We start from the raw sequence: 13,301 nt of genomic DNA, 5'->3' as shown, positions 1-13,301 counted from the left end.
CTTATACATAACCATTATCACTATTATTTTCATTATCAAGTGATAAAAACTTTTTTTATTATTTTTATTATTATTAATAAGTAACAGTCACTATATCAGTGTAATTTTTTCTTACGATAGCGATAATTTCATAAAAATTTTTGATTTATTAACATCATAGTATGAAATCATTAATTGATTTCTTGTCAATTTTATTATACATATATATTTATCTAGTTTTTTTGTAAGAACAAATTATTTCGTTTGACAAATCATCAATAAAAATTATGACTATGACACTTAATTTTAAATACGCATATGTATATAAATAAATAAACATTCTATATAATAAATATAAATATATAAATATATAACATACACAATGCTAATTTTGCCACTGAAATATGTAACAGACGTAGTGGGCTCCATGTCAAAAAAATAAATATCTCATGAGAGACGTCAATATTTTTTCATGTCAAAAACATAAATGTTTTCATCATGAAAAATATATTATATGTATATCTATGTAAAAAAATGTATAACTGTATATATGTGTATGTGTTAACCCGTTGAGGACACACGGGGTCCTAATTCATTTCCTATGTGGTGTATTGACTTATAATTGGCACCAAATTTTAATATAACATTCCCTCTAAATATCTTAATAGTTATTTTTAATTTATAATAATTTAAAAATACTGAAAAATCATTTAGAAAAAAAAAACTTACAAAATTGAACTTTTTTTATAAAAAAAGTCGCAGAAATTTTGATTTTTACGATACCGAAAAAAAACCGACGCCGTTTTATTCGGAAAACAATATATTTTAAGGAAAAAAATCAATATTTGATGAAGTTTGAAAAAAATATATTTATTCTGAAGTTTGAAGTTACGAATTTCGGTCAGTCGCTTAAAATGAGAATAAGACATTTAAACATGCAAAATAATATAAAAAGATTTAGTTTTTTGTCATAAAACTCTTTCATTATAATTATTACAATAAAAAAATAGAAATATCTTCAAGAATGTCAATGAAATCAGTCGTAAATGATACTGAGTCTCATTTATAAATCTAAATTTAAAATTGCCTCTGCGGGTTAAATAGAGAAATTTGATAATAACTAATTTTTAAAAACCGCTCTTTAACTAATAAATTTTGATACTTTAAAAAGTTTCAATTTTCTTATAATTGGCACCAAATTTTAATATAACATTCCCTCTAAATATCTTAATAGTTATTTTTAATTTCTAATAATTTAAAAATACTGAAAAATCGTTTAGAAAAAAAAACTTACGAAATTGAACTTTTTTTATAAAATAGTCGCAGAAATTTTGATTTTTACGATATCGAAAAAAAAAACCGACGTCATTTTATTCGGAAAACAATATATTTTAAGGAAAAAAATCAATATTTGATGAAGTTTGAAAAAAATATATTTATTCTGAAGTTTGAAGTTACGAATTTCGGTCAGTCGCTTAAAATGAGAATAAGACATTTAAACATGCAAAATAATATAAAAAGATTTAGTTTTTTGTCACAAAACTCTTTTATTATAATTATTAGAATAAAAAAATAGAAATATCTTAAAGAATATCAATGAAATCAGTCGTAAATGAGACTAAGTCTCATTTATAAATCTCCTTCTAAATTTAAAATTGCCTCAAAGTTCGCCCGTGTGTTCTCAACGGGTTACAATAATTTTTGATACAAAATTATGAAAAATAATTGTTACCATAATTAGTATCATTTAAAACACATATACATATGTGGAAAAACTTGGTCTGTTACATATATGTGCACGGAAGTCAATCTACCAGTGGGCAATTATATCAATGGAGAAAACAATGATAATGTTCATATAAATTATAAGGAAAATAACATTTAATTAAAAAGAAAAACAACGCCAATGTGTATTTATAAATATCGTATAAGTTAGTTAAGACCAATCATTTTTTATTAGTAACAATTGAGAGGTCTCTACTTATCTCTCTCATGTGTTATATACTAACTGAATAAGTTTTTTCTAAAATAAAAAAAAATTAATTAATTACATGAAAAATAGATGATAAAGAAAGATTTAATGGGTGTAATTGTTATTGTTTTTGACGCGTCATTCCTTCTTAATAGAATAATTTATGATTCACGAAACTCTGCGTATTCTAAGAAAAAAAAATGTATCTTTCGATGTATTATATATATAGTATATATATTTGCCAAACTATTTAGCAAATGCTTCATTTCTTTTATGAATTTTCGTTAATTGGTAATGATTTTCTACACAAAAAAAAAAAAAAAAAATAAAATAGCCAGGCAATTGAGTGTATTTTTTTGTAAAGCATAAATATTATCAATTGTTTACGAATAATGTAAATGCTAGCAAGCTTTTTGTCAAATTATATATACCATATAGCGTACTATTTATTTATATTAGCTTGTTCAGACTACTTAAAAAATACCATGAGTTTATTGACGCAAAGAGTTCGTCCAGTGAACATCGATATTTTTACAATAATTTATGATAAAATTTTAAATTTTTAGGTATGAAAATATTTTTTTTAAAATGAAATTTTCTCAGTTGATTTTTTTTCTACTTTTGATTACAATTAGCCTTATTTAAATAATATTGATTATTATTAATTATTGTATTGATAATAAAATCAATGAAAAAAATATAACAGTTCTTGTTTTTCAATAATTAAAATAAAATATTACTGTAGCTTCATATTTATTTATGGTAATTATTTACAAGTGGGGTAAGCAACATTTTAGACCATAACTAGGTGAAAAATTAACATTTTTTTTTATTCTGCTTGTTTTTACAGCGCATTTAAGAAAAAAAAAGATTTTGATAACTTTTTTGCCTTTAAAAGTTGGAAAAAATTTTGGCTCATATTTTTGGATAAAATTTCTATTTTATTTATTAATTTATTTATTTAGAAAACGCCAATCGGAAACATGCATCTATGGAATTACAATAAAAAAAAGAAAATACATAATTTATAAATTTATAATTTTAAATGAAACGAAAGAAGAGAAAAATGATAATTTCATATTTTAAAGATTAACAAAAATATATAGTTTATCTTTTGAGATTTATCAGGATTCTAAAGAATGGAAAGATAATTAATTTATTCAATTAAATAGAATTAGTCTGAATTAATTATACTCCAAAAGGAGTTTTTTGGCCATGTTTATGAAGGATCCATAAGTACCACCGTAGAAACTTAGGTCATGATGCAAGGTATTCACAAGGCAAACTATTCTGTTGTTTGGGCCGTTGATTACATAGTTCATTTTATCTTATTTTGATGTTTTTAATATATTTTTTTTTGAAAAGTAGTTAAAATTTTTTAAAAGTTTTTTGAAAAGTGTTAAAATTGTGATGATCAATTTTTTTTTAATTGTTCATTTTTTATGTATTTAAAAAAAAAAAACATCAATAAAATCAAATAGAAATTTCTTTCAAAAAAAATGAAATTTAAAATGGTTGACCCCACTTGTAAATATTTACCTTATTTATAAGTGTACAATTATATATATATATATATTTATTAATTGTATTATAAAAATTATTTTTATGAGTCCTATTTTTTTTTTAATTTAAATAAATAAATTATTTAAAAAGAAAATGAAAAGTTTATAAAATATTTTAAATATTTCTTCACACATAATTTTGTAAACTCAATAATGAATTAATAAGTAAGAAGATAATGAAAATTAAGTTAGCCGACATTTAAAAATTTTTAGAATTTTTTTTTATCAAAAAAATTACTACAAAAAAGTAAAAAAAAATTTAATTTTAAAAAACAATTAAAAACGTCGGCTAATTATGAAAATTAAATTAGTCGACATTAGAAAATTTTTATTATTTATTTTATTGAAAAATAAGTTTTAAAAAATTAAAACAAAAATTTTACATGTCGAAAATTAAAAAAATTATCCGTGGAATTTTAAAAAAATAGTTTTTTAGTTCTAATTTTTAACTAAAAAAAACAATCAAAAATTTTTGAGTGTCGGCTTACTTTAGTATTATAAGAAAATAATTAAATCTTCGCATCAGGTTTAGTTACTTATCGTCTAGTGACTGTGTAAGTTCTTTAAAACTCCCTAGACCTGATAAAAACCAGGTGGTTGATATTTCTTGTAGCTCGCAGGCAAGTGAAAAGGCCAGACAGGTGTTAGTTTGTCCTCGACCCTCAACCGGTAACGCTATCGCAGTTGGCTTTCTTATATTGTGAGATTCGCGCGTTCTAATCACATGTCTCAAATTTTTAAAATTACCTTTTTAATAAAAAACAGAAAAATACTGTAAAAAAAAATTTTTTAAACAAGTTTTAGTGAATAAAAATAAGCAAATAAAAAAAAGAAGAATACTTGCATTCAAGTACGTCCGGTTTTTCCTTCACGGCAATGGTACGCGAACAATCTCGTGATTTCTTACAGACATCGGTGAAAATAAAATAATAAATATGTTTAATTATATTATTATTAATTAAACCCAGTTTATTATATCTGTTTTTGTTAATAAAGAAATTTTTAGTTTGATATTATTATTATGAGAAGGGAGGTGAGATCAGAATGCGGGAGGAAGAACTCGAGATATCACTCAAGGTATATTTTTATGCCGCTACTTAAAATGCATAAATTGTTTCGACTAGTATTATATATATTACACATATGTCTACACCTTCCCTCATTTTTAATTCAAATAAATTCCACCTTTTTATTTTATTTTTAACTCCAGTCTTTTTAAATAATTATTAAGCTATTTATTGATTTATGTAAAATATTTTTTTTCTTCATATTAATACAAATTAATGACATTAAAATTAACCGTTCAATAATTTTTGATTTTTCTTTATTAATTAAATTAGAAAAAAAATATTTTTACAAAATTGTACGTATAATTTTTAAAACTTTTTACATGTGAATTTTTTTAAATTAATTTTTTTTTAATAATTTTTACAATAAAAAAGATTCTAAAAATTAATTAAGATATTTAATAGTTTTAAAACTTTTTGTAACAAATAAATTATAGCAAAAAAAAATTGACATTTAGAAATTAAAAAAAAAATTTTTTTTAACAAATTTTTTCTAACAAAAATTAAAAAATTTTCATGTGACTGCTAACTTTTATATCGTTTGATATTGATAAATTAAATTTAGTTATTAATAATTATTCTTGAGTAAAAAATTTTTATTATAAAGCTACTTAATTCTCACTGAGTTGAGTAGCTCTCCCTCTTGTTCTTTGCATGTGTTTAACGGTACTCTTGTTATACTTGGTTTACCAATTCTCACACGTTACATTGCTTAATGAGCTTGAAGATCATCAAGTATTAATGAGTTTATAGATCAATTGTCAGTAAAATTTCAATTAACTATTTTTTACAATAGCTAGTGCTGTAATTAAACAATTAGTAAATTAATTAATGACTAAATTAATTCATCTAAATATTGTATGTCAAATAAATATTTGTAAAAATTAAATTAATTTCCAAGTCTGGACCGGTCTTTAAAAGTAGACCTATCAACTGAAATTGTAGCCCCTTTTACACACGACTCATCATTTTCTTGTATACGTGTCCAATGCACCGTTACTGTCTTCGATAATAATACTTAACTGGACAGTTCAATACAAAAATAATATTATGTTTTAACAATCTTGAATTTATGTTGGAAATTTAATTACATCGTCTTATTAATATAGCATATTTATTTCAGGTGGTCATAGTAGGAAATGGTGCAGTCGGCAAGTCCTCGATGATCCAAAGATTTTGTAAAGGAACGTATACAAGAGATTATAAAAAAACTATCGGTGTAGATTTTTTAGAACGAGAAATAGAGTAAGTCTATTTTTAAATAAAACATACAATTTTTTACAAGTTTATTGTTGATTTAAAAATAAAAAAAATTGTAAAAAAAATATAATTAGAAATTAAACTTAGATTTTATGCAATATTAAATTGATAATTTTGATTTAAAATAAAATTTTATGTTCATCATTTGACTAGTAAAAAAAAAATAATTTTATTGATATTAAAAATGAAATATACTAGCAATCTTGCAGTTACTATGTGACTGCCGTGACTTGTGAACTGTAATAAATAAAATTTTGCTTTATTAAATAATGACTTTTGTTAAATTGCACTGTATTTTCTTAAATATTGATATTTTTGAAGATAGAAGCTCATTCCGGTGTTACACTCTTCAAGAGCTTTCATTTGAGTACCCACATGCACTTTTGATATTTTTCATATATACATATATATATAATATATATAAATATATGAAAAATTGATGTGGGTACTCAAATGAAAGGTCTCGATGAGTGTAATGTCGGAGTGAGCTTATATCTTTAAAAATGTCAATAGTTGACAAAATACAAGGTCATTTCTTAATTATTGATATTTTTAAAGATATAAGCTCTTCCCGACATTACACTCATCGAGACCTTTCATTTGAGTACCCACATGTATTTTCATATATTTTTCATATATTTATATATATACATATATATAAATATACAAAATATATGAAAAATTGATGTGGGTACTCAAATGAAAGGTCTTGATGAATGTAACATCGGGATGAGTTTATATTTTTAAAAATGTCAGTAGTTTACAAGATATAAGATCGTTTATTAATTATGTTAAATTGCACTGTACTTTCTTAACTCGTGACGTTTTTAAAGATATAAGCTCATTCTGATGTTACACTCATCAAGACTTTTCATTTGAGTACCCACATGCATTTTTATATATTTTTCATATATACATATATATAATATATATATATAAATATATGAAAAATTGATGTGGGTACTCAAATGAAAGGTCTTGATAAGTGTAACATTGGGATGAGCTTATATCTTTATAATTGTCAATATTTCACAAGATACAAGGTCATTTCTTAATTATTGATATTTTTAAAGATATAAGCTCATCCCGACATTACACTCATCGAGACCTTTCATTTGAGTACCCACATGTATTTTCATATATTTTTCATATATTTATATAAATACATATATATAAATATACAAAATATATGAAAAATTGATGTGGGTACTCAAATGAAAGGTCTTGATGAATGTAACATCGGGATGAGTTTATATTTTTAAAAATGTCAGTAGTTTACAAGATACAAGATCGTTTATTAATTATGTTAAATTGCACTGTACTTTCTTAACTCGTGACGTTTTTAAAGATATAAGCTCATTCTGATGTTACACTCATCAAGACCTTTCATTTGAGTACCCACATGCATTTTTATATATTTTTCATATATACATATATATAATATATATATATAAATATATGAAAAATTGATGTGGGTACTCAAATGAAAGGTCTTGATAAGTGTAACATCGGGATGAGCTTATATCTTTATAATTGTCAATATTTCACAAGATACAAGGTAATTTCTTAATTATGTATCTAGAGATAGAGCATTTTCTAATTCAGCCTAAATACTTATCATAATAAATTGACTATTGGTGAGAATGATATGAAACCTTGAAAAGGCACAAATTTAAATTAAGACCTTTGCAATGACACTAAATTTCACTAAAAAAAAAACCAATTATTATTATTCTCTTAATAATATAGATTAAAATCTATTTTAATGATAATAGAGTCGATGGAGAAGACGTAAGACTAATGTTGTGGGATACTGCTGGCCAAGAAGAATTTGATGCAATTACAGCGGCTTATTATCGCGGTGCTCATGCGTGTGTTTTGGCGTATTCATCAACAGATCGGGATTCCTTTGACGCCATTCCATCTTGGAAACTCAAGGAAAGTTTAATTATTTCTTAACTTAAATAAAAACTCCATTTAATATATCTATTTTCTACTTTAGGTAGAGAATGAATGTGGAGAAATCCCAACAGTCTTGGTGCAAAACAAGATTGATCTTGTTGATCAGTGTCAAATAGATCCGTAAGTAATATTACTAGTATAAAAACTTTTTTTTTTTTAATTCTTTAATTCAATTGAAAAAATGACGGCGATTGTTGTTGCAGAAATGAAGCTGAGAGACTAGGCCGAGCCTTGGGTTGTAAACTCCTACGTACATCCGTCAAGGAAGACGTGGGTGTAGTGAGCGTTTTTAGGCATCTGGCTTCAAAATGTTTGATAGAAATGCGCAGGTGTGAAGACGACTATCAAGATGACTTGAGATTGTACTCATCAGGACCACGATCACCTTCTGTTATAAGTAAGTAATAAATTAGTCAAAAAAAAAAAATGATCTTTTACTTTTTTTATTATGTACTAGCTGACCCGGTGAACTTCATATCACCTACAATATATTTTATATCGAAAAAAAAAAATTGTCAAATTTTCTAAAATAAAAAAAAAATTTTCTTTTTCAATTAAATGAAAAAAATTTTTAAAAAATTCGGCCCTTTCCGGGCTGCGCGGGAATAGTTGTCAAATTGATTAAAGTTTTCTTTGAGAAATAAAAATAAAAAAAAATTATGTACTATGAAAAAATAATGATTTTACTCAAAAAAACCCGGATATTTTGTCGAATTTATCGTAGTTAATTTTTTTTTGTGTATTTTTTCGAAAAGTACATTCAAAAACAAAAATTTAAAAAAAAAAAGGTGCCCAAAGGTCAATATCAAAAAAAATTATGGCCCAAAGGTCAATATCAAAAAAAAATAAAGTTAGCCGACATTTCAAAATTTTTAGAAATTTTTTATTAAAAAAATTTCAATTAAAGATTAAAAAAAAAATTTCACTCGTAAAAAAATTGAAAAACTATAAGTGCAATTTTTTATAAGTATCTTTTTAGCTGTAATTTAATTAATAAAAAAAATCAAAAATTTTTAGACGTCTGCTAACTTCAGTGTCATTAAAGTTTTAGCTAAATCTAAAGGGGTCGAGTTCATAAGTGGTCGACTTGGCATGGAATACCCCATATATGGGTGATTCTCTGTAAGGATGTTTTTTGCTGTCTCAGGCATGTTTTTATTAGAAAAATTGTTATTTTGTTACTAAAAAAATTTATTACGAAAGTAAAAAAACATTTCTATTTGGAGCATTGAAAACTAAAATGAAATAAATTTTGGTTTTTTTTTGTATAAATTCGTAAACCACCGAAATAACAGTCCCCTGGGTTGTCCCATTCGCAAAATTGAAACTTTAAGATTAAATTTTAAGTTATTCGTCCATAATATATAATTTTGTCCATAATGTTTATAAACTTAATTAGTTAACTAACAATCTTCTTCAATAAAAAGTACCGAAAATTAATTTGTTTCATTAAATTCATTAAACCAAAGTTTGACCCAGGCGTTTTAAGAACGGTGCCCTGCCAGAAGTTCAAAGCAAAAAAAAAAAAATCCAGCGTGTTATTTTACCTTTTGTAAGGTTTATAAGGACCTAACTAGCCTTGAGTTAATAACCATAGGGCTGTTAGCGCTTTATCGGCATTTTATTTAGTGTCAAAGCACCGTTTGTGCTGGAAATATGTGTCTGGGCCACTTCAAAACTCAGTCCTCTGGCAACTATTTTTATTTATAATTTATTTATAAAATTCGATCCATAAGTCTTAATATTATTCTAATTAATGTAAACATTCATTGAGAACTTGAAAAGTTGAATGCATTAAAATAATTTGCTTGATTTTTCTCTATTGATAAAAAAAAAAAAAACAGTCCCCTGTCATGTTATATGGCAAAAGACACACAAATATCGAAAAAACAAAAATTAAATTGGCTGTTTATTTATTATCCCTAGCGGTTTTGTAAATGCCGAAAAAATATCGCAATTATACAGTATTAATGCGGTATTTTTTCAGTTGTTTCGGTCAGTTTTTTTATCGAAAAATTACGGAACATTTACCGTAAAAATGCGATACATTTACGCTGAAAATGCGGAATATTTACGGTAATAAGGCGGTAAAATGACTGTATAAAAACCATATTTAAAAAATGGTGTCAAATTAAATAACGCTCGGACTGGGATTCGAACCCAGAACCTCCTGGGGACATTTCGGCTACTCTACCATTTGAGCGACCCGGTCTATACCTATACCATATTGTTTTTTTGCTTATTCTATATACATTAAGCCACACCGTCCATTTTACGATAAGCATATTTAAAATTAAATAATATAATTATATATGTGAAACTATATAACTTTTCTATTTTAGAAAATTTGCAATTTTCTAAGTGAGAAATTAAAAATTGAAATTAAAATTAGAATATATTTACTTTAAATATGTAGTATTTTATATTAATTATCGCTAAATACCTAATTAAAAAATAATATTCTACATATTTTTTATTCAAAAACAGTATTTGTTTTTGCAAAGTAGCGATGGAGAATAAAAAGCAAAATTTGAAATTTTTCATTTTATTCATTTCTAACATAGAAGTGAACTAAAAAAAAAAAAAACTAAATCTTTAATAATTGTCCATTATATCAGAAAATATTCGGCAAAATTACTGTATTATTACGGTAATTATTTGGAATTTTTTGGGTAAAATTTGGGCATTAATGCGGTAATTGTATAGTATATTTTTGGTAACTGTACAGCATAAGTGCAGTATATATACTGGATAACTGCAGTATAAAAACTGGCCAAAACAAATATAGTTTAACCGCATTATAACGGTAAATATACGGCATGAGCATAAATGCCGAAAAATTACGGTATTTTTACGGCATTATCAAAACCGCGAGGGTGTGATTAAGCTGATAGTTTTGTAGCCCTTGTTAATTTTTTTTCTAATAAAATCAAAAATAATTTGATCGGACAATTTTGTACAGATTTAAGACGTCCTTACAGAGAATCACCCATAAATAGATTTTAAAAACATTGTTATACACAGTCACGGGTTTTGAAACTTGTATATCCGGTGGCTGATCATTAATAATACATTGGCGTACGCGAGAATTTCTAAGAAAATACGGTTTATCTCTAAAGACGAGTGCTTGGCTTGGTTTCTCTGGTTTTTTATTGAAACACAAGTCGATCAATTGGTTCTTCCTTTTTTATTGTGTCGTTTCAAATACAGAGACAAGTACGGCCAGAGAAATTCTTCCCGACGTACATGGAAGTACAATATAAGTTAAGATAATAAGTTTGTCCCACGACTCTTTATAGAATTGTCAATAGTCTTTATAGAAAGTTTTAGCCATATTTTTTGCGTACCCACCGTTCATTGTTATCTTTCGTGACTTTCACGCACCAAGATCGATAAAGTTACCTTGATAAAATCGTTTGTTACTTTAAATAATACACATGCCCAATAAATAAAATAAAATTGCTGTATTAAAATTAAGATTAAGATTAAGATTGTTCTAAATGATTAGGTGGTTGAAATATTATTATTATTATTTTGATATCAAATAAAGATCGGTATTAAAATTACCCTCAGCATAATCTAGGCCGCGAATAAACAGTTACCTCATGTAGATTGATGTCACACATAAGCCAATAATAAGACTACAGTATAATAAAGTGTTATTTAATTTTAGCAATTCAATGTTTTCATCCGTTAAAATTTATTTACATAAATAATTTTATCTATATCTTCTTAAAAAAATTTTTATTTAATTTTTTTGTTTCTGTTTTTTAAACTAAAAATTTAATTACCATTAATTAACAAGTATTTAGACTGATAGAAAGATTTGTTTATAGTTAAAAATATTTGTTAATATTTAACAAATCATTTATTAGAGACCACTTTTTAGTTCTTAACAAAAATTTCTTAGTATTTAAAAAGATTTATTAATATTTAATAAATGAATAATACTAAAGTTAACCGACACTTTTAATTTTTTGATTTTTTTTCAATAATTAGATTAGAACAAAAAATATTTTTTAAAAATTGCACTTACAGTTTTTCAAGTTTTTTACAAATGAAATTTTTTTTTATTTTTTTGCAATCATTTTTTAATAAAAAAAAATTCTATAAATTTTTAAATGTCGGCTAATTTAATTTTCATAATAAATGAATATCAGATTTATTAAATACAAATAAATAGAATCCTGGAAAAAATTTTGAAGTTATAAAAAATTCATATTATTTCATTAAAATTATCATAAAATAACAATTATAATAATAATATTTTTCTTTTTTTTTTTTGTAACAAAAAATGTAACGATCATTCTGGGGAGGCTTATTTTTAAGGAAAATCGTCGGTGTGATACAGATTATTATTTTTAAATTATAATAATTTCAATGAAATAATATGAATTTTTCATAATTTTAAAATTTTTTCCGGTCGATTTTTTACAATTACAAAACAAATCATTTTAAATATTAAGAAATATTATTATTTATTTATTATATTTGTTACAATGTATGGTATTGGTGACTGCCCTTTACATTTTCTCTAATAAACTAAAATATATATATATATATATATATATATATATATATATATATATATATATATTTATTTATTTATTTATTTATTTATTTATTTATTTATTAGTGACTATTTAATTAGATTAACATTTTTTGACTCTGAAATTAAAAAAAAAATTATGAGCGACCTTTCAAAATTTAAATTTTGAATTGAAACTTTCAGGAACTTATTTTTTTTTTATCTGTAAAAATATGACGTAACGAGAAAAAAAATAAAAAAAAAAATTTCGATTTTTGACGATTTTTAAAATTTTAAAAAAATTTGGAGCGACCTCTTAAAAATTTTTTTTTAAGCTGTTCTTTGGAGAGGGCTCTTAAAATATCAAAAACTGACATTTTTTCACTCGAGACTAAAAAAAAAAAAAAATCGTCGGTTTTTTTGCGCCACCCAAATATATTTATATATTGACTTTTAATTTAAATACTAAGAAATGTTTGTTCAATACTAAAAAGTAGTCTCTAATAAATGATTTGTTAAATATTAAAAAATATTTTTAACTATAAACAAATCCTTCTATCAGTGTAATAATTGTATTGTTTTTTTATTTGCAGGTGCTTTTAGTCCAAATGAATGTACAGGTCGTAACACCGGAAATGGAACAATTGTCCTCCGACCGAGTGGTAGAACTCGACACCACAAAAAGAAAAACTTTGTCAAGAATGTCTGTAGACTCTTGTGAAATACATAAATAAGTACAAGTAGTAATCCAATTAATATTTTATCAAAATATTTATAATAACTACTTGAAAAATCAAAACCAGAATAATATGTTTTTATGCATGAATACATATCACGTTACAGAGTTGTTTTTTCTCACTTGAGTATTATAAAAAGATAAAATGTACCTAAGTCGTGTTTTGGATTTATAATTTTCTTTACTTTGTACATATGTATATTTTATTTATTTTTTTTCTTACTGTTATTTTTTT

General features: G+C 24.4%; 1 protein-coding gene across 1 annotated transcript; it reads left to right on the top strand.

Annotated features, from left to right (window-relative positions):
- The first annotated feature begins 4,049 nt into the window (after positions 1-4,049).
- On the top strand, positions 4,050-13,127 carry LOC123264849 (ras-related protein Rab-23). The gene is made up of 6 exons (XM_044728370.1): positions 4,050-4,590; positions 5,704-5,825; positions 7,616-7,778; positions 7,843-7,922; positions 8,006-8,199; positions 12,924-13,127. The coding sequence occupies exons 1-6, from the start codon at positions 4,558-4,560 to the stop codon at positions 13,049-13,051; spliced, it is 720 nt and encodes a 239-aa protein (XP_044584305.1). The 5' UTR covers positions 4,050-4,557; the 3' UTR covers positions 13,052-13,127.
- Positions 13,128-13,301: the final 174 nt, after the last annotated feature.

The sequence above is a fragment of the Cotesia glomerata genome, linkage group LG5 (assembly GCF_020080835.1).
Source record: "Cotesia glomerata isolate CgM1 linkage group LG5, MPM_Cglom_v2.3, whole genome shotgun sequence".
Lineage (NCBI taxonomy): Eukaryota > Metazoa > Arthropoda > Insecta > Hymenoptera > Braconidae > Cotesia > Cotesia glomerata.
Note: the sequence above shows the minus strand (reverse complement) of the source record. Positions and strands in the feature narration are given on the sequence as shown.

Excerpts from the sequence above, each read along its gene's own strand:
- LOC123264849 (XM_044728370.1), top strand. The coding sequence starts at position 4,558 with ATGCGGGAGGAAGAACTCGAGATATCACTCAAG. Across the intron at positions 4,591-5,703 it reads AACTCGAGATATCACTCAAG|GTGGTCATAGTAGGAAATGG; the intron begins GTATATTTTTAT and ends TATTTATTTCAG. Across the intron at positions 7,923-8,005 it reads GATCAGTGTCAAATAGATCC|AAATGAAGCTGAGAGACTAG; the intron begins GTAAGTAATATT and ends TTGTTGTTGCAG.